The sequence below is a fragment of the Antechinus flavipes genome, chromosome 2, assembly GCF_016432865.1.
Source record: "Antechinus flavipes isolate AdamAnt ecotype Samford, QLD, Australia chromosome 2, AdamAnt_v2, whole genome shotgun sequence".
Lineage (NCBI taxonomy): Eukaryota > Metazoa > Chordata > Mammalia > Dasyuromorphia > Dasyuridae > Antechinus > Antechinus flavipes.
In genome coordinates this window covers 131,883,518-131,901,912 of record NC_067399.1, presented here as the reverse complement: position 1 = coordinate 131,901,912, position 18,395 = coordinate 131,883,518, and the positions used below count along the sequence as shown (strand labels likewise).

General features: G+C 44.1%; 1 protein-coding gene across 4 annotated transcripts in view; it reads left to right on the top strand.

The window, feature by feature from the left end:
* The window catches only part of FGFR1 (fibroblast growth factor receptor 1), a 68,161-nt gene extending 50,209 nt beyond the window's left edge, over positions 1–17,952 (top strand). The window contains exons 3-18 of one of the 4 annotated variants that reach the window (XM_051975538.1): positions 356–622; positions 1,857–1,940; positions 2,351–2,523; positions 4,808–4,931; positions 5,659–5,849; positions 8,582–8,726; positions 10,544–10,740; positions 11,664–11,809; positions 11,990–12,111; positions 12,600–12,710; positions 13,287–13,477; positions 15,417–15,539; positions 15,819–15,889; positions 16,202–16,339; positions 16,535–16,640; positions 16,894–17,952. In XM_051975538.1, coding sequence (XP_051831498.1) covers positions 356–622; positions 1,857–1,940; positions 2,351–2,523; positions 4,808–4,931; positions 5,659–5,849; positions 8,582–8,726; positions 10,544–10,740; positions 11,664–11,809; positions 11,990–12,111; positions 12,600–12,710; positions 13,287–13,477; positions 15,417–15,539; positions 15,819–15,889; positions 16,202–16,339; positions 16,535–16,640; positions 16,894–17,070 — 2,366 coding nt within the window. In that variant the 3' untranslated portion in view covers positions 17,071–17,952. Of the gene's footprint in view, positions 1–355; positions 623–1,856; positions 1,947–2,350; positions 2,524–4,807; positions 4,932–5,658; positions 5,850–8,581; positions 8,727–10,543; positions 10,741–11,663; positions 11,810–11,989; positions 12,112–12,599; positions 12,711–13,286; positions 13,478–15,416; positions 15,540–15,818; positions 15,890–16,201; positions 16,340–16,534; positions 16,641–16,893 lie in introns of all 4 variants that reach the window. The other 3 variants (XM_051975537.1, XM_051975539.1, XM_051975540.1) reach the window with 3 other exon arrangements.
* The last annotated feature ends 443 nt before the right edge of the window (positions 17,953–18,395 follow it).

Genomic DNA, 18,395 nt, shown 5'->3' with positions numbered 1-18,395 from the left:
GACAAGATACCCTGACTGCAGAGGGATATTGGGGGGGCAGGGAGAGGAAGGGCCTGGAATAGTTAGTCTTTTCCCTTAGGATCCAGGGAAATGAAACGTGAAATGAAATGCTTAATGCTGCTGCAGCTGCTTTCTAACTTCTGCTTGTTTCTTCCTATATTCTGTGAGAGAGTCGGTTGGGAAGGAGGTGGAGAAGGGGATTCTAGGCCACCCAGTACCACATTCAGCAGCTTTTGATATGACGGTCCCCGAGCTAGCTCAGCTAGTGTAATGCCCTTTGTCTCTCCCCCCTTCCCTTCTCTCCCTCTTCTTCTTCTTTACCCCTCCTGCCTCTGCGGGTGGCGGGTGGCGGCAGCCCGGCCTTGGGGAGCCCCCGTGGAAGTGGAGTCCTCTCTGGTGCACCCGGGCGACCTGTTGCAGCTTCGCTGTCGGCTAAGGGAGGATGTTCAGAGCATCAACTGGCTGCGGGACGGGGTGCAGCTGGTGGAGAGCAACCGCACCCGCATCACAGGGGAGGAGGTAGAGGTGCGGGATGCCGTCCCCTCGGATTCCGGGCTCTACGCCTGTGTGACCAACAGCCCCTCAGGCAGCGACATCACCTACTTCTCCGTCAATGTCTCAGGTTGGTAGCAGTGCACCTCACGGGGAGGTGATGCTCCCCTACTCTTTCCCATGCCCCTCTGCTTCCCAGCTGCTGCCCACTAACCTCTGCTGCCCGCTGCCCACCGCCTGGCTTAGCTCTCAGGTGATGAGAGCCCCACAGGGGAGGACAAGGGATCTCGAAGTCTTCCCTCTCCTCCCCAGAGCAATAGCTGACTGACTGCTCCTAAGAGTGAGCATCCCACCAAATCCGCACTGTCACGGCATGTTCAGATCTCCACGGTAACAGTTGGTACCCAGCTGCTCACCGGACAGCTGACGTCCTTCAGCACAACAGCCCATCTCAGGGCAGCGACTCCGGCCCTGACCCTTTGAAGGTCACACTTCTGCCACTGTCAAGGTGCCCGAAGGGGACTTTCACCTTCCTGCGGGCCCGGGGACAGGACTTCTGGGAAGCCATTCATGAGTCTCAGGGACACAGGCTTGTACCAGCAGCAGGATCGGTGAAAGATGCACCTCCCTGGGGATGGGACGTGTGTCCGAAAGTCACCTACTCCTCTCGGGGGCACTGGCAGGGGTGCCAACATCCCCTGAATGGCTGCTTATTGACAATGCAGCTGACCCCCAGGGTGGGACCAGAAGGTCTGCGCTGGGGACTCTCGTTCCTGCCCAGGATGTGCTGGTCGGGCAGTGATACTGTTGTAGGCATTGGTATTTCCGTGTTAAAGAAAGGCAGGTCAGAAAGCCCTAACTGTTGCTCTACTTACTTACTGTGTTGTCCCAGTGGTCTTAGGGGTAAGCTATCCCAGAAAGGGAGGCGAGCTCCCGGGTGGCCACTGCTATGTTTCAGATCATCAGGGATACCGGTGGTCCCTGGGGTTAAGATGGGGGAGGAGGAAAGATGGTTGGCACAGGTCACCATGTTCATAACAAGGCAGTCGCTGCAACTACAAGTGATTGTCTTGCTGGGCAGATTTAGGGGTGGAGGCAGGGGCAGGACGTGAATTTGAGCCAGGGGGTGGGAGTGGGCATGTGAACTTCTGGTAACTACTAAACAATTGCTAGTATGTTACATTGGAAGTTAGTCATTGAGGGTAAGTGGCTCTCAGGGGTCACCTATCTTTATGTCAAACAAGGAGACTGCTCCCTGGACAGTTGTGGAGTGTAGATATTAGCACTGGTATGGCTTAGAGAGCCTGGGAAGCACCTTTCTCTCTTGAAAATAAGTCCAAATGCTTCTTCCTCTTCCTTCACAGATGCTCTCCCTTCCTCAGAAGATGATGATGATGATGATGATTCCTCATCAGAGGAGAAAGAGTCAGATAACACTAAGCCAAACCGTACGCGTGAGACACTGTTTTCTACCTTATTACCATGGAAATTCGGGACTCGGTCAGGGTGTGGAGAGGGGGAGGCTTAGAAAGTTATACCTCCATTTAATTTATTCTGATTAGAGTCTGCAGTAGCCTCTGTGAAAAGGCTGGAAAGCACCAGATGCCCCAAAACGCAGTTACTTTGACACATGGTAGGGAAGGATGGTGGGTTTTGATGGTACATGGCTTTGAAATAATGAATGATCCAACTGGTAATAGTTGATTTGAGGCTAAGTAGGCAATGCTGGTCACTTTTCCCAGAGAGTACACAGGGTCATTCCTGGGAGATACGTCACACAGTACTGACCCAATACTCTTGCTTTCTGGTCTGGCTGATTTCCCCTCTATTTCTCTTGCTTCACTCTTGGCCTTGGCAGCCGTGGCTCCATACTGGACATCACCAGAAAAGATGGAAAAGAAATTGCATGCAGTACCGGCGGCTAAAACAGTGAAGTTCAAATGCCCTTCAAATGGCACCCCTAACCCCACTCTACGTTGGCTGAAGAATGGCAAAGAATTCAAACCGGACCATCGGATCGGGGGCTACAAGGTGCGGCTCTGTGGGGGGTTGTTGGAAAAATGAACAGGGCACACAGGGACTGCTGAGAGCAATCAACAAGCATTTATAATGTGTCAGGCACTGTGCTAAAGACTGGGGATACAAAGAAAGGCAAAAGACAATCCTTGCTCTAAAAGTTCAGTGACTAATGGGGAAACAACATGAAAATAATTACGTACCAACTAGGAGTGTGCAGGATAAATTGCAAATGATCACAAAGGGAAGGCACTAACTTTAAGGGAGATCACAGGGGAAAGGCTTCTTATAAAAGGTGAGGTTCTAGCTCTGACATAAAGGAAACTGGAGAAGTTGGGAAATGGACATGAAAAAGGAGGGAAAACTAGATATGGGGGACTGTCTTTTGCAAAGAATAGTAACTAGAAAGCTTAGTGTCACTGCATCACAGATTATATATTATATATATGGAGCATTGTGAGATGAAAGACAATTGGAAAGAAAGAAAGCACTTTAAAAGCCAAACAGAGGATTTCATATTTGATTCTGGAGGTAAGAAAGAGTGTGATGTATAGAATGATGGGACAGGGGCAGGGGATCGTAGACCTGAGCTTTAGGAAGATTGTTTTGATAACTGAGTGGAGAAGGGAAGACCAAGTGGAAGGCTATTGCAATAATCAAGGCATAAGGGAAGGAGGGATTACATCAAAGGAGAGAAGGGCCATATAAGAGAGATGCTGTAAAGATACAAAGAACAGGATTTGACATCTGATTGGATGTGGGGAGTGAAAGAGAATAAAGAATCAGGGATAACTTCTAGGTTTCAAACTTCAATGACCAAGTAGGAGGGTGGTGATACCCTCAAAGCGATTGTTTCTTTGTAATTAATAAGTAATAGGAAAATTAGGAAGAGGGGAAAGCATGGTGGAAAAGATAATGAGCTTGTATTCCCCTCCAAAATTCAGCATATTACTGGGCACATAGTTAATTGCTCAATAAGTACTTGTTTGATTGATAGGAATAAAAAGGGAATGAATATATATGTGTATGTGTGTGTGTGTATGTATGTATATATATATATATATATATATATATATATACATGAGCTTATTCTGGAGTAAACAGTTGGGGCAGAATAAAAAAGAAAATAGTTTTCTCTCCACCTGTTCCTATCTGTCCTTCAAAAGAACCTGAAGTAGCTGCTGCTGGGTTAAGAAGACATTTTCTTTGTCTGTTTTATCTTCCCTTTCATCTTTTCAATAAGAGAATAGTTTTGGATCTAGTAAAGGTTCATTTAGTCCTTTCATTTTACAAATCGGGAACCTGAGGCCCACAGAAATGAATTGATTTGTCTGGATTTATTGTGGAGCTGGAATGCAAGCCTACATCTTCTGATTCAAATCTCATTTTTTCCACCAGACCTGCCTCTTTCCCTAATACTCTGTTACCAACTCTTCTTATTTACTGATTATTCTTGTGAGCCTTTATTCCCCTCACCTATTGTCTTTCCTAAAGCACCTAAACTAAGCAAAGAGGAAAAATAGAAAACATGGAAATATTGAAACTTTTTTAAACCCCATTGATACCTGTAAGTTTACCAGGTGTATATTTTTAAATTGTATATTCAGTGTAGGGAAGCATTGTGCTTTGTTTGGATTTGAAAGTATAAAGAACACATAACCAGTGCTATGAATGAATATTTGGAAGGATATGTCAGGCTCTATCCTGAAGTCTGAGCGGTGGGATTAGGGTGGTTACAAGTTGAGACATTCATGTATTTGGAAAAATAAAATTAAAAAAAAAAGTTGAGGCATTAAATCTATTTATGTCCCAAAAATAGCTGTAGTGTGGGGTTCCTATCTAACTTCCAGTAAGGCTCTTGCTGAGAGTAGGGAAGACCAATTGGAACATTTTACTCCTCTTACTGTTTAGAGTGTATAGAACCCAAAAAAGAATACTCCATTTCAACAAAAATCTTTGTGTTGGGACACAGAAAACATTTGTCCCATCACAAGAGTGATTGTTTCTTTATTGTGAATTTGGAGCATGGAAGATTTGCTATGTGACCTGAGATAAGCCACTTCATCTCTGTTTGCCTCAGTATCCTCATCTGTAAAGTAGAAATAATGATAGCACTTACTACTTCCCAGAGTTGTGAGACATCAAGTGAAATAATGTATGTAAATCACTTTGCAAACCCCAAAGAGCTATGTAAACTATTATTTTTTCCCTATGTTGGAGGGATGGAACTATTAATATAATGGGTTGGTTTCAAGCTATGTCCCTTTCCAGTATCTCAGTGGTTCACTCTTCCTTTCAGGTCCGCTATGCCACCTGGAGCATCATAATGGACTCAGTGGTGCCATCGGATAAAGGCAACTACACTTGCATCGTAGAGAATGAATATGGCAGCATTAACCATACCTACCAACTGGATGTTGTGGGTAAGGAAAATAACAAGAATGAAGGACAGACTTGAGAAATAATCCCTTTGAGGAAAGGGCCAAGAAATCAGGAGCTTGAGGAAAAAGAAGACTGGAAGTAGACAAGATGGTTTCCGTATTTACTAAGGGTCATTTTAAGCTCCTTGAGGGATTAGACTATATCTTATTCATTTTCTTGAATCTCTTAGCACATAGCAGGTACTCAATGACTATTTAGTGATCTACTAAGCTGCTACTTCCCACTTCCAGTGAAAATAGTAAAAGAAATAAAAGGGTTATAGACACAGGAAATAAATATGTACAAAAAACAATGTGCATATGGTCTTGGTGGATGGGGGAGATGAGTCATGGATGGGTTAAGATAATTCCTTCTTAGAGTTTTCTTGATTTCAAATTTCCAGAAATGAGCATATCATCTAAGAAGCAGGTATTTAAGTTTAATAGTCTTAGAAATTGTGGTTATTCTGAATTACCTGAGTCTTTTTTTGGAGGGCCAGCTGGACAGAGATCTTTTCTGATTCCCTGAATCCCTGAATTAAGATGCAGAGAAAAGGCTCTGTTTGTGGCTTAGAGAGTATTACCTTCAAATTTAAAGTTGCCCTCTGGGAGCCTGGTAAAGTCAGGAATGGTGTCTAGGCTACTACTCTTTTTTCCTTTCTTATGAGACTTGAATTGCTTTGATATGATTAGTGTTTTCCTTGCCTCTGTTTTCCCTTTTTCTCTGTAGAGCGGTCACCTCATCGGCCCATCCTGCAGGCTGGATTGCCTGCCAATAAAACGGTGGCTTTGGGCAGCAATGTGGAGTTTATGTGCAAGGTGTACAGTGACCCACAGCCTCACATCCAGTGGTTAAAGCACATCGAAGTGAATGGGAGTAAGATTGGTCCAGACAACCTGCCGTATGTGCAAATTCTAAAGGTAAAACTGGTCCCAGGACTTTGGAATCACTTGGAACCACATGGGCATTGTGGTCTGGGAAGGAGACAGTGTCTCCCAAGCAAGGACTCCTTGATACACTTGCCAAGTCCCTATCTGTTCTTGAGCCCAAGTTTTTTTTCCTTCTAAGCACCCTCAATCTTATTAAAGATAAAATCTCTTCCCAGGGATTTGCAGCAGAGGAGGTGGAGGGAGAAATAGGACTACAAAGCAGGAGGTGGGCCAGGGAGAGTAACATTCCCGTGGCTTGAGAGTCAGCCATTCACGAGGCATTTTGGTTCCAAGTCTGGGCCTTTGGGCAGGGCCTCTCCATGACTTTTCCCTGTTTCCCCCTCCATATTGAAATCAATTTCTGTTAGTTAGGGTTAAAACAAGGATGCAATCAGGTAGAGCATCTAGTTCAGTCTAGCAAAATACTATCTACAAATTCTCAGTCGCAGAAATGCTCTCTCTTCCCCTTGATCCTAAGTATTGACTTCCTTAGTCTCTATCATGTCATGTCCCCCTTCCCTTCTCTGCTTCCTCCCTCCACGAGATGCCCTTCACCCATAAGACAATGCTTTTTCATTACTCTTAAGGAAGAGATTGCTCAAGATTCCATAATGGATCTTGTAATAAGAAGCCATCAGAAGTCAAAACCATTCATATTGTTGTCACAGACCTCATCCTTCTGCAGCCCATCTGTCCCATGTTTAAACCTGACTGTACCATTGGTTCTGAAACTAGTCCTGCCTATAACTGGAACTGTGGGCTTAAGCCATTCCTTTCTTTCTACTGTCCCTTTTGCAGTCCCAGAATTTAATTATAGATAGATAGATAGATAGATAGATAAATGATTGATTGATAGATAAATAATTGATAGGTAGATAGATAGATAGATGATTGATAGGTAGATAGATAAATGATTGATTGATAAATAATTGATAGATGGATAGATAGATAGATAATTGATAGATAGGTAGATAGATAAATGATTGATAGATAAATATATAGATAAATGATAGATAGATAGACAGACAGATAATTAGATATGTATGTATATGTTTGTATATATGTATATAACAGACAGCTAAGTGGCCCAGTGGATAGAGAGCTGGGCTTGGAGTCAGAAAGTCTCATCTTCATGAGTTCAAACCTGGCCTCAGATACTTACTAGGAGTGTGGCCCTGGGCAGGTCACTTAACCCTGTTTGCAAGAAAGAGCAAACCCCTTCAATATCTTTGCCAAGAAAACCCCAAATGGGATCAAAAAAGAGTCACAAATGACCAACATACATGCTACAGACATATATATGCATATACATATAAACACATCCATATGGAATAGAGAATAAAGCAGAACACTTGGTTTGGGGGGACAGCTAGTGTTTCGTTTTTGACGGACCTTTATATTCATTTTCGTCGGTCAGTTTTTCTTGACTGTGGAGAAGCCTGGTCAGGGAACTGATCCTGTGGTGTAAAAATCAGGAAAGATGACCGCCCTCCCGTAACCCCCTTTCCCCTAGCGCCTCGCACCTGCCTGGTAGCCACCCGGGGGCTGAGCACGGCAGTGCGCGCGTGTCTGCCCAATTGACTGGTATGTAATTGGTTTATTCCAGCATTCGGGAATTAATAGCTCAGATGCGGAAGTGCTGACCCTGTTCAATGTGACAGAGGCCCACAGCGGGGAGTATGTGTGTAAGGTTTCCAATTATATTGGTGAAGCTCGCCAGTCTGCGTGGCTCACTGTCACCAGACCTGTGGCAAAAGGTAACCGGGAGACGGGGCCGTCCTATGCCGGGAGTTTGGTTTAGGCCCAAGCCGCTGGGGCAAACGGAAAAGCCAGCCCCAACCTCTCCCTGTTTTCCTCCTATGTTTCTGGTGCCCAGAGCCATGGAAAAATGCCTGGCACGGGCGGCTGGTTTGGTTTGGTGTCATGTCGGTTTCTTCGGGTCCTTTTTGCCTTGTGTGTTATTCCTTTGCTGTATATGAGTATGTGTGGGCACGTGTGTGTTCCTGTGTGTGCTTTCTTAGCGTGTTATGAGTGATACTAAAGGCAGTGTGGTATAAAGGAAAGGGCACTGGACAAGGGAGTCAGAAGATCTGTGTGACCAGACATAAGTCATTAAAAAAAAAAAAAAAATCTCATTGTGCCTCAGTTTCCCCAACTGTAAAATGGATGTGATGTACATCTGTGTTACCTACTCCACAGGGCTTTCCTGAAGCTCAGGTGGCACTTTACCAACCTTAATTATGCTATGAATGTCAGCTCAGTTTAGGGGACATGCTGGAGGATGAGATCAGGTACTACCATCTCAATCCAGCCATATAGGAATCCAGTTACCCTTCTTTCCTCACGTGTGTGCCTTGTACCCTGTCTCTCCATTAAACCAAACAGCCCCCTGCCACCTACCAGGCCCCATTTCTCCATGCCGCCCAATGCCAGCATGCTTGGATGGGCCAGGGGGTGCCAGCATCCGGTGAAGGGTATAACTAGCCATCTTCTCCATAGGTCTGCCAGAGTTCTACCTCAGGGTCTCCTCTCTCTCTCTATCAGGTCTCACTGCTGCCTGGGATTTTTTTTGTTTATGTTTTGCAAAAACAAAATATTGGGGAGCATTTTTCATCTTCCTCTTTTGCCTTCCTTTTTCCTTTCCTTTCCTTCTCCCACCATCTCATCGTCCTGGAGGTCTCATGCCTTGTGCTTGTCCATTTTGCCCCTGTTGTCTCTTTTAGACGGCCGGTGTTAATACCACTGACAAAGAGATGGAAGTGCTTCACTTAAGGAATGTCTCCTTTGAGGACGCGGGGGAGTATACATGCTTGGCGGGTAACTCTATCGGACTCTCCCATCACTCTGCATGGCTGACCGTTCTGGAAGGTATATATGTACTTCTCCTCTCGTTGTCCTGCCCCTACCATGGGCACGGGGGGAGCATGCATTGCAGGTCATGGAGAAGCCCAGGGCCGCAGGAAGCCAGGGGAGGGGGGGAGGGAGGGGAAAAGGGGGATGGGATAGTAGGCCAGGGCTTGCCCCATGCCCTGCCATGGTAGTACCCTACCAACACCACCTCCTGGCTCTCTCCACTTGTGAGAATTCAGCCCCCTTCTGAAAGAGGAGGTTTCCTGTTTCACAAAAGCAAGGAATCTCCCATCCACATCTGGCTCTCTCCTTTGCCAAGGCAATGTATGCTTGTAGCCTGGATTTAACCTGTGGCTGGTACCCTTCCAAAGTAGACTCCTTCCTTTCTTATGTCTGATACTTCTACCCCCCCCCCAAAAAAAAAAAATCTCATCCTTTGGGATTAAGAATCCCCAGAAATAGTTTTTTTCCCTCGACTCTAAGTGGTTTAGGGGAAAAACCTCTACATGGTAGGACATGTTTCTCTCCCAATCTTCTTTGTGTTTGAAGGAGCTGATTCCTATAAGTATATTGACTTGCACAGTCTTAAGCATGGCCTCTGACAGGCTATACCGACTTTCCCGATTTCAGCCAGATGTAATGTGACGATAGATAGGGAAGGAAGGAGCCTGTTCAAGGTGGTGGGATGGCTTATGTCCTGGGAATGAAACCCCTTACTGCTGTCTTTGGAACGGGGATTTGCATGGGGACTCTAGAGGCTTTTTATTCTGTTATTGCTGCTGCTACTGCTGTTGCCACAGACTTTTATTTCCTTCTGTGCTAATATCACAGACCCAGCTAGAAGCAGGGAAGAATTCAGTGTTCACTATTGACTGTTCTTGTTCTGTCCATAATCCCTATGTCCCTCCCAATTTATTGTTTCTGTCCCTTAACCCGAAGGGAAAAAAAAAAAAAAACTTCTTCCTGTTATCTACTTCACTTTGGTGAAAATAGTATTCCAGGATCTGTCCTGTTGAACTGAGGCTGGGAATACTGACTTTCAGAGGGTGTCTGTGATGGCGTGGTTTATTTGGCAGGGAGGTGGACAGACACATGAAATGGGACAGGGGTGTTACTGTGTGCGGGGGTTTTAAAAACAATGCTCCATAATTTCTCTCCACGTTGAGAAGAGAAGAGAATTACCTTAGACTGACTGCTCAAAAAAGTGGAAGTGAAGTTTGAGGAGAGTACAGAAGGGGGAAAAGAAGCCTGTCCTCCCCATTTCTCCTCTTCTCCTTTGGTTGAAATGGGAGCTATGGCTAGGGATGGGGACAATCCTTTCCAGAACATCTTCTAGAATTTATTTTTAAATCCACATACATGAATTTGGTCCAGAATTGGGACAGAGTTGAGAACATAAATATTTATTTGGGTTTGATGTGACATGAAGGTAATCATATATAATAAGGATGAAAGAGAGGGTATTAGATCTGTATTCAGCAACAGAACCCAAGATATGTGGATGTCCTTTTCCTCTCCCCTTCTGTTTCCTGAAGGATAATGCTAGCCAAACAGGGCGGCTCAGCTTGGAGAGCTTCCTCCTTCCTGGGTGGGGGCCCAATTACAAGCAGTTACATCCATGATGATAGTCTTTGGGGATTCTATTCTATTCAGTGACTGGGGCCAAAGTCTGACCAGCCTCCAGCTCTATAATCCCATTCCCCACCCCCAGTTGGGGTGGGTGGGGTGGGAGGGAAATAGAGAAGGGCCATTTTTTTTTCTGATGGAGTTGGGGCCTAGGAGGCTGGTACCCCCACCCCCCAGTGCCTGCTGACACCCTGTTCACACCGACTCAGCCCTGGAGGAGAGACCAGCAGTGATGACTTCGCCTCTATATCTTGAGATCATCATCTATTGTACGGGGGCTTTCCTCATCTCCTGCATGGTGGGGTCCGTCATCATCTACAAGATGAAGAGTGGTACCAAAAAGAGTGACTTCCACAGCCAAATGGCTGTGCACAAGCTGGCCAAGAGCATCCCCCTGCGCAGACAGGTAACAGAAAGTAGATGGGGGGTTCACACTCTCCCACCTATACCCAGCACCCTGTCTCCTCTGCCACTTCCTGAATCCCCTTTTCCTGTGCCCTAAATTTACTTTACCATTCCTAGCTTTGCTTTCCTACTTCTGAGACAAGGCCCCACGTTGAGTTATAACTCCATGCCCTAGGAGATGCTGCTTCTCAACCCACTGCTTTCCCCACTAATTTCCCTTCCAAAGCCTCAACTCCAAGCTTTGGACGCAATTGAATTTCTGAGTTAAGTGCTATCTGGGCCTGGGTGTGTAGATCAGATCAATCCATGATTACTCTGAAGGTCACATCTAAAAGGGTTCCCAGCTGTGTATGTGGAAGACCACACCAGGGACAACTCAGTAGGGGAAAGTCAGAGATGTGGGCATGCAAGCATGCATCCTGAGGTCTTTCTTACTTATACAAATCTTAATGGGAATTGTGTAGAAGGAAAAGTCTGAAAGGAAAGACTTTTGAATGAGGCTATAACTCTGGGAAGAAGAAATGTTTTAAGAGTTAGGAATCTCTCATCTGGATCAAAAGGAACAAATCCTCTTGAGGTATAAAGGTAGAATTGCTGTTGGGGTAAGAGGATAGATTGCTATAACATCTTGGAAGGGATCTTCGATTATCATCAAAATCCTACCTTTTCTTTCCATGGATCAGAAAGCTTAGAGGATTTTGTTAAATAAAGATCACTCAGCTAATGGGGGGGGACAGCTCTGGATATAAATTTGTCTTTGAAGTCCCAGAGTTCTTTCCACAATGGAGTTAAATAAGTGGATATAGAATACTAATTAGAAATTTTGGCACTAAGTAGAAAATAATTTATCTTCCAGATGAAGAACTATTAAGCTTCTTATCCTGTGTCTACTTCCTAGAAGGGTAACCCCACTCTTTTTTACAGGTGTCTGCTGATTCTAGTGCCTCCATGAACTCAGGGGTCCTGCTGGTTCGGCCTTCACGCCTTTCTTCTAGTGGGACCCCTATGCTGGCAGGTGTCTCAGAGTATGAACTTCCTGAGGATCCCCGCTGGGAACTGCCCCGGGACAGGTAATTCTCAACTTCCATAAAGATTCCTTGGTTCCTTCTCCTATGACTTGTTTTGAAAGTGTCTCCAGGAAGTTTTCTCTATTCATTGCCCTGCATTAGATAAAATTAGTAGAGGGTGACCTCATCTGAATGACCGTAACCATGACAACATTCTCTCATCCCCTATCTGTTCTTAAATAGGTTGGTTCTAGGCAAACCACTGGGAGAGGGCTGCTTTGGACAAGTAGTATTGGCAGAAGCTATTGGATTAGATAAGGATAAACCCAACCGGGTGACCAAGGTGGCAGTGAAGATGCTGAAATGTAAGTGACATATTGTACTAAAGCTGCTTCTGTTTCCCACTGCTATGTTTTCCTGAGCAGAGTCATAAGCCTCAATCCAACAGAAATACTTTAACTTATGTGCTGCCCTTTTCACCCTGCCCACATACTAGATTGCCCCTATTCTGGACATATTCTGGAATATTCCCCTTGTAGGATGTGTTCATTTGCTATCAGCCTAGGCTACTGTCAAATTATTTAAGATCCTATTGTCACTTCAGCTTTATCCCCATCTTACCCACTTCCACAGGTCTCTGATCTAAATCCAGAAAATGGACATGCATTGGGGGAAAAAGTGGGAATGTGAGGGAGGGGGGAAAAAGTAAATCTTGGGGGAAAGAGATTCCTCAAGGATTGATGAGGACTTCTTGGTGCACAAGTGTACTTTTTGTGCACTTGGTGGAAACCTAACTCTGCTCTATACTGTAAAAGAAATGAGTACTACCTGTCTTTATGGTTTAAATCTAAAGCGGATGCAACAGAAAAGGACCTGTCAGATCTGATCTCAGAAATGGAGATGATGAAGATGATTGGGAAACACAAGAACATTATCAACCTGTTGGGGGCCTGCACACAGGATGGTATGAGCTGAGGCTTGTCAGAACAGGCTTAGAGAAGCATCTTATATGGGCATATCAGTAACAAGCTGTCTCAGTCATTCCTATGGGGAAAAAAGAGAGACAAAATTTTCTAGCCAGCCTAAAATCAGCAGGACAAGGACAGGTGTACATGTATGGGGTAGGGAGGGAAAGAAATGGAAAAGGAATGGAAATTATGGAAAAGGGGGAGGGGAAAGAGAGGGATGGAGAAGAGAGACATTAGCTGCTCACGGGGTTTGGAGACACAAAGATGTCTGTACCCTGCCTGGGTTTGGGGGGATATTGAGCTGGATAGGGGTGCTGTTTCCACTTCTCATCTGTTAAGTGCAGCTGCATTTCTCCTGGGGTCTACTATTATTCACACTTGAAGATTTTTGCTTTGTGGCTGCCCAGAACCATTCTGGGCCTTCTTTGAAAGGGTAGTGCTTCACAGAGTGGCTTGATCCACCAATGCAAAGCAGGGCAATGGCTGACCTTAGGACTCTTAGGTGGGGGAGGAAAATGGGCATGAGACCTAGTACCTGACAATTCTTCAACCCCCTCCTTTATGCCAATCAGGCCCTCTCTATGTCATTGTGGAATACGCCTCCAAGGGCAACCTTCGTGAATACCTGCAGGCCAGGCGTCCCCCTGGGCTCGAGTACTGCTACAACCCCAGCCATGCCCCAGAAGAGCAACTCTCCTCCAAGGACCTAGTGTCTTGTGCTTATCAGGTGGCCAGAGGCATGGAATATCTTGCCTCAAAGAAGGTGGGCCATGGCAGGCCAAATGGGTTCTGTGTCTAAGGGTAGAGGGTGGGGAGTGGGTTGACTTTCTGAAGTGCTGATTTGAGTATCTTACTAACTTTTGAGTATAAATTTAATCCTTTAATCAGGTTTCTATCAAATAAGAATTCATTTATTCTCTTAGGTTATAATTTATTACGCACCATAATATACACTAAGATAAAAGAGGAGACTCCTGAGTTCATGAACCCAAAGGGCATGTAATTTTCATATGGATATGCAGAAATTTGCATTACTATGGATCACCACAGTGGATAAGAGCACTGGGCTTGGAATCAGGAAGTTTTATCTTCCTGAGTTCAAATCTGGCCTCAGACACTCACTAGTTGTGTATCTCATGTGTGTCTGCCTCAGTTTCCTCCAGTTTCTTGGGAAAAGGAATGTTAAACCCTTCCAGTATCTTTGCCAAGAAAACCTCAGATGGGGTCACAGAGAGTCAGACATGACTAAGATGACTCAACAACATTACTAAGAATCATAAAGTAGGAATATAAACAGCTCAAAGGGACCTTAGGAATCAGCAACTACAACTCCTTTTTGTAAATGAGGACATTTGGATCTAAAGGAATCCAAGTAACACAGCTAATTAGCAGAAGAGCCACAATTTGAATCTAAGTTTTCTGACTTCAAATTCAATACTATTTCCACCATACAAACACCTGAACATAAAGACAACAAAATTTAATTATACTATCTACACAAAACCTAAACATTTGTGGGAAGGCTAGGAGTACAAATAGAAAACCTACAATTAGACAGCATCATTTTCATAAAGATGGCAGTTTATTTCGTTTTCAGTGTTTAACTTTACAACAAAAAATCAACAGCAGTTTCTAATTTTTTCTGAAATTTGAGGTAATCCATCTTTTGATTTTTTTGCATATTTGTTTTTAATTTTTCAGTCAAATCTATCTTTTCTTCCTATTACCCTCCTCCAATGTGTTTAATATATGAAGTGTATATGGTACTCCTCATTTTCTTTTTTATCACCTTAATACTGAAATGTCCATATATTTGTAATCATTGTTGTCATTTTTATAACAACATCATAAATCATCGTACTACTATTTAAACAACCACAGTCTACCTAGCCAGTCAGACTATGGGAAGAACACTGGACTTAGAATCAAGTAATGTAGTTTCAGGCCTTGCCCAATAACTTAACAGTTGTGTTACCATGAGCAAATTATGTTGCTTCTAAGAATCTTTTTCCTCATCTGTAAAACAGGAATAGTTAACAGTACTTACCTCACAGGGTTGTTTTGAGGAACAAATGGATACTATATATTAGTGACTATCTGTAAAATAATAGTAATAATTAGACTTTCCAGGATTGCCAAAAGATGTGACTGGTTTTATGGCTCTTGTTGAATGTTGCCAGATTGAGTACCAGAAAAGTAGCACCAAGTTTGTGGTGCTACCACTAATGTATGGAACTTTTTCCCCCACTGAGATTTCACACATTTTTTGCTAAATTAGTGAATCCATTAGTGACATCTTATTACTTTAATTTGCATTTCTTTAATTATTAGTGAGGTTAGACATGTTTCCAAGATGTCATTCACTGGATTTCTATTTATCTGTTCACACCCATTCACCCTTCTTTGTTCATTTGAGACTATAATAGTTTTGACTTGTATTAATTTCTTGTAAAGTCTGAAGGTCAGGGTTAAGAAGAGTTTTAGAGAAGTATAAGGATAGGTTATGGCTAAGTAGAAAAAGGAGGGCATTTCAAGTATGACAATTTGTATAGTGTTTCAGAAGAGGGGAATAGGGTGATCTGTTGGATATATGAACTATAAATGGGAATATGAAGAGCTGAGGAAGGAGTTTATAAAGCTGATAATTGTTAAAGCCTCCCTTCCTCCCACCTGAAAATTCTACTGTCTGCTTCCATCTTTAGTGCATCCACCGGGATCTGGCAGCCCGGAATGTCTTGGTGACTGAAGACAATGTGATGAAAATTGCAGACTTTGGTCTTGCTCGGGACATCCATCACATTGACTACTACAAAAAGACAACCAATGTAAGTAAAGATGCCCTTTTCCCATCTGTACCTTCAGTAGTCTTCCCCCCATCCTACAAGATTTTTTCACCTGTCCTCTCCCTTGAAAATCTCTACCCTTTCTAGTCATCCTTCTCTGTAGATCTGTGTAACTGCAGTTTCCCAAAGGTGATTGCACTTCTCAGAGAGTATGGTGTGAAGCACTCCAGGTACTCATTCTAGTCTCTGGACATCTCTACTGCCTCTCACACACATTCCTGATTTCACTTAGTTACTTCATGCTCACTGTACTACATGTAGGGTCGCCTGCCTGTGAAGTGGATGGCTCCTGAAGCACTGTTTGACCGAATCTATACACACCAGAGTGACGTGTAAGTTGGAAATAGTTGCTAGAATGTGGGATGCAGAGGTGTGATGATAAAGAGGTCTTGCCTACTCTCAAAACTAATAAAGGAACTCCCTGACTCTTGAGTAGAGTCTGGGGTTGGGGAAAAGCCTGGAAGTAAATAAGATTTATCTGTTCACTTTGGGATTGAGCAGCTACATCAAGTCTAGGAGTGATGACTCACCTTCTAGTATTCTCAGAAACCTGGTAGGTTTGGAGTGATAGATATGTGGTACTTTAAAATATTCTAGTTAATTCTGTGCCTACATAGACCTATTGAATTTATGCTGACATACAGGTGGTCATTTGGGGTGCTGCTTTGGGAAATTTTCACCCTGGGAGGCTCCCCTTACCCTGGTGTGCCTGTAGAGGAGCTTTTCAAGCTGTTGAAGGAAGGTCATCGAATGGACAAGCCCAGCAATTGCACCAATGAACTGTGAGTATAAGGGCCAAAACGGGGGAGCTGTGGGAGGAGAGTGAAAATGCACGGGGAGAGGAGCAAGAAGCTAGTGTGTCATAATAGGGCTAGTGCAGAAAAAGCCCTTTTCTTTCTAATCATTCTCTTTTTTTCCCTCTCCAAACCACTTGATCTTATCACCTGGCTACCTCCGATCCTCAACTCTTGCCCTAGATACATGATGATGCGGGACTGCTGGCATGCGATCCCTTCTCAAAGGCCTACCTTCAAGCAGCTTGTAGAGGACTTGGATCGAATTGTGGCCCTGACCTCTAATCAGGTACAACTGTCCCCTCTTGGGTTCCAGAAAACATCCTAAGACTAGCAGCCTAGATGGCTTCTATCCAAAGTTCCTCCCTAGCTCTTCAATTTTCTAAACCTTTGTTAATTTTTCCACTCCTTTCTTTTTTCCCCCCAAATTCCTTCGAATGTATGATTGTCTTAGTTTTTCCTTGGATTCATCTTACCTTCTTAAGGAGAGGAAAAAAACCATATCTCCCCTGTCTTATGGCTCATTGAAATTTCTGTCATAGGAGTACCTGGATCTATCAGTACCCCTGGACCAGTATTCACCCAGCTTTCCAGACACCCGCAGTTCTACTTGCTCCTCCGGAGAGGACTCAGTCTTTTCCCATGACCCACTGCCTGAGGAGCCCTGCCTGCCCCGACATTCAGCCCCACTGGCCAATGGGGGACTCAAACGGCGCTGACATTCCCCCACAACTAACTCCATAAACTGATATCCTTACCCCTGACTCTTGGTTGGGTTCATCTCCCTTCCTTTTTTCCTTATTTCTGGCCACAGGAGTTGGCTGCCCACAACTCAAGGCCTTCCCTTTGTTGCCCAACTCTATCCCACTGAGCTGATTTCCCTTACGTCAATTAATGTCAGTCCCCTCTGCTGGGTAAAGGGGGAAAAGAGGTACTTCCAGTTGGTTACTTCATTCCCCTTAACCTTGGACCAGGACCTCTCCCTGTCTGGAAGGCAGAGAGAATGGGGAGTGGGCATGGAAGTGAAAGCTAACTGGGCTCTCTCTGGTACTGTTTTTATTTTAACCTACTAGCCTCTCACATGCTGGTGGCAGGTGCCTTGTCCTCAGGCTGCAGCATGGGGAGGTTAGTCAGTCAGTGCCTCAGGCCCCCAATGAAGGTGACCTCAGCTCCAGAAAGGTGGTACTAGTGGCTTATTAATTCCAATATTAATTTGCTTTGCTGACCAAACACACCTGGTACCAGAGGATGGTGGGGCAAAGGCTGGGGGCTATCTGTGGCCCTGGGGCCCAGCCCCATTCTGGGGCGTTGTATATAACTATGAAGAAAACACAAAGTGTATAAATCTGAGTATATATTTACATGTCTTTTTAAAAAGGGTTGTTACCAGAGATATACCCATTGGGTAGGGCGCTCCTAGTGGCTGGGAGACATCAGTTGCTATATATTGAAAAAAAAGAAAAAAGAAAAAAAAGGAAAAACATTTTAAAAAAAGGTCATATATTTTTTTGCTACTTTTGCTGTTTTATTTTTTTAAATTATGTTCTAAATCTATTTTCAGTTTAGGTCCCTCAATAAAAATTGCTGCTGCTTCAGTTTTATATGGGTTGTATGAAAAGGGAGAGAGGAATTCTGGGAATTAACTGAGAAAATGAGATTATATGTACTGGGGCTGCACTATCTTTGTAAAGGGTATATGCCCTATAGTTCCTATTTACCCTTTCATTCAATTAAGTTTAATTCAACAAAAATGTATTAAATGCCCACTATAAGCACTGTTAAGCACTGAGGACATAAAGAAAAATCCGTCCTGATGTCTTTTGAATCTTCTCAGAGGCTGCCAAAGGCTCTAGTCCTTCTGGGATGGTCTAGGGATAGCACCAATACACAAGAATGGACAGGAGCCTTCTGCCAGCGTGCCTAGCCAAGGGGTTGGACATTAGGCCCAGGTCAGACTTGCCCTACACAATAGATCATTTTGGCCAAGTACTGGCTGCTACCCTTCCAGAAGAAGGATAGTAGAAAGGTGAGCTATAGAGTATCC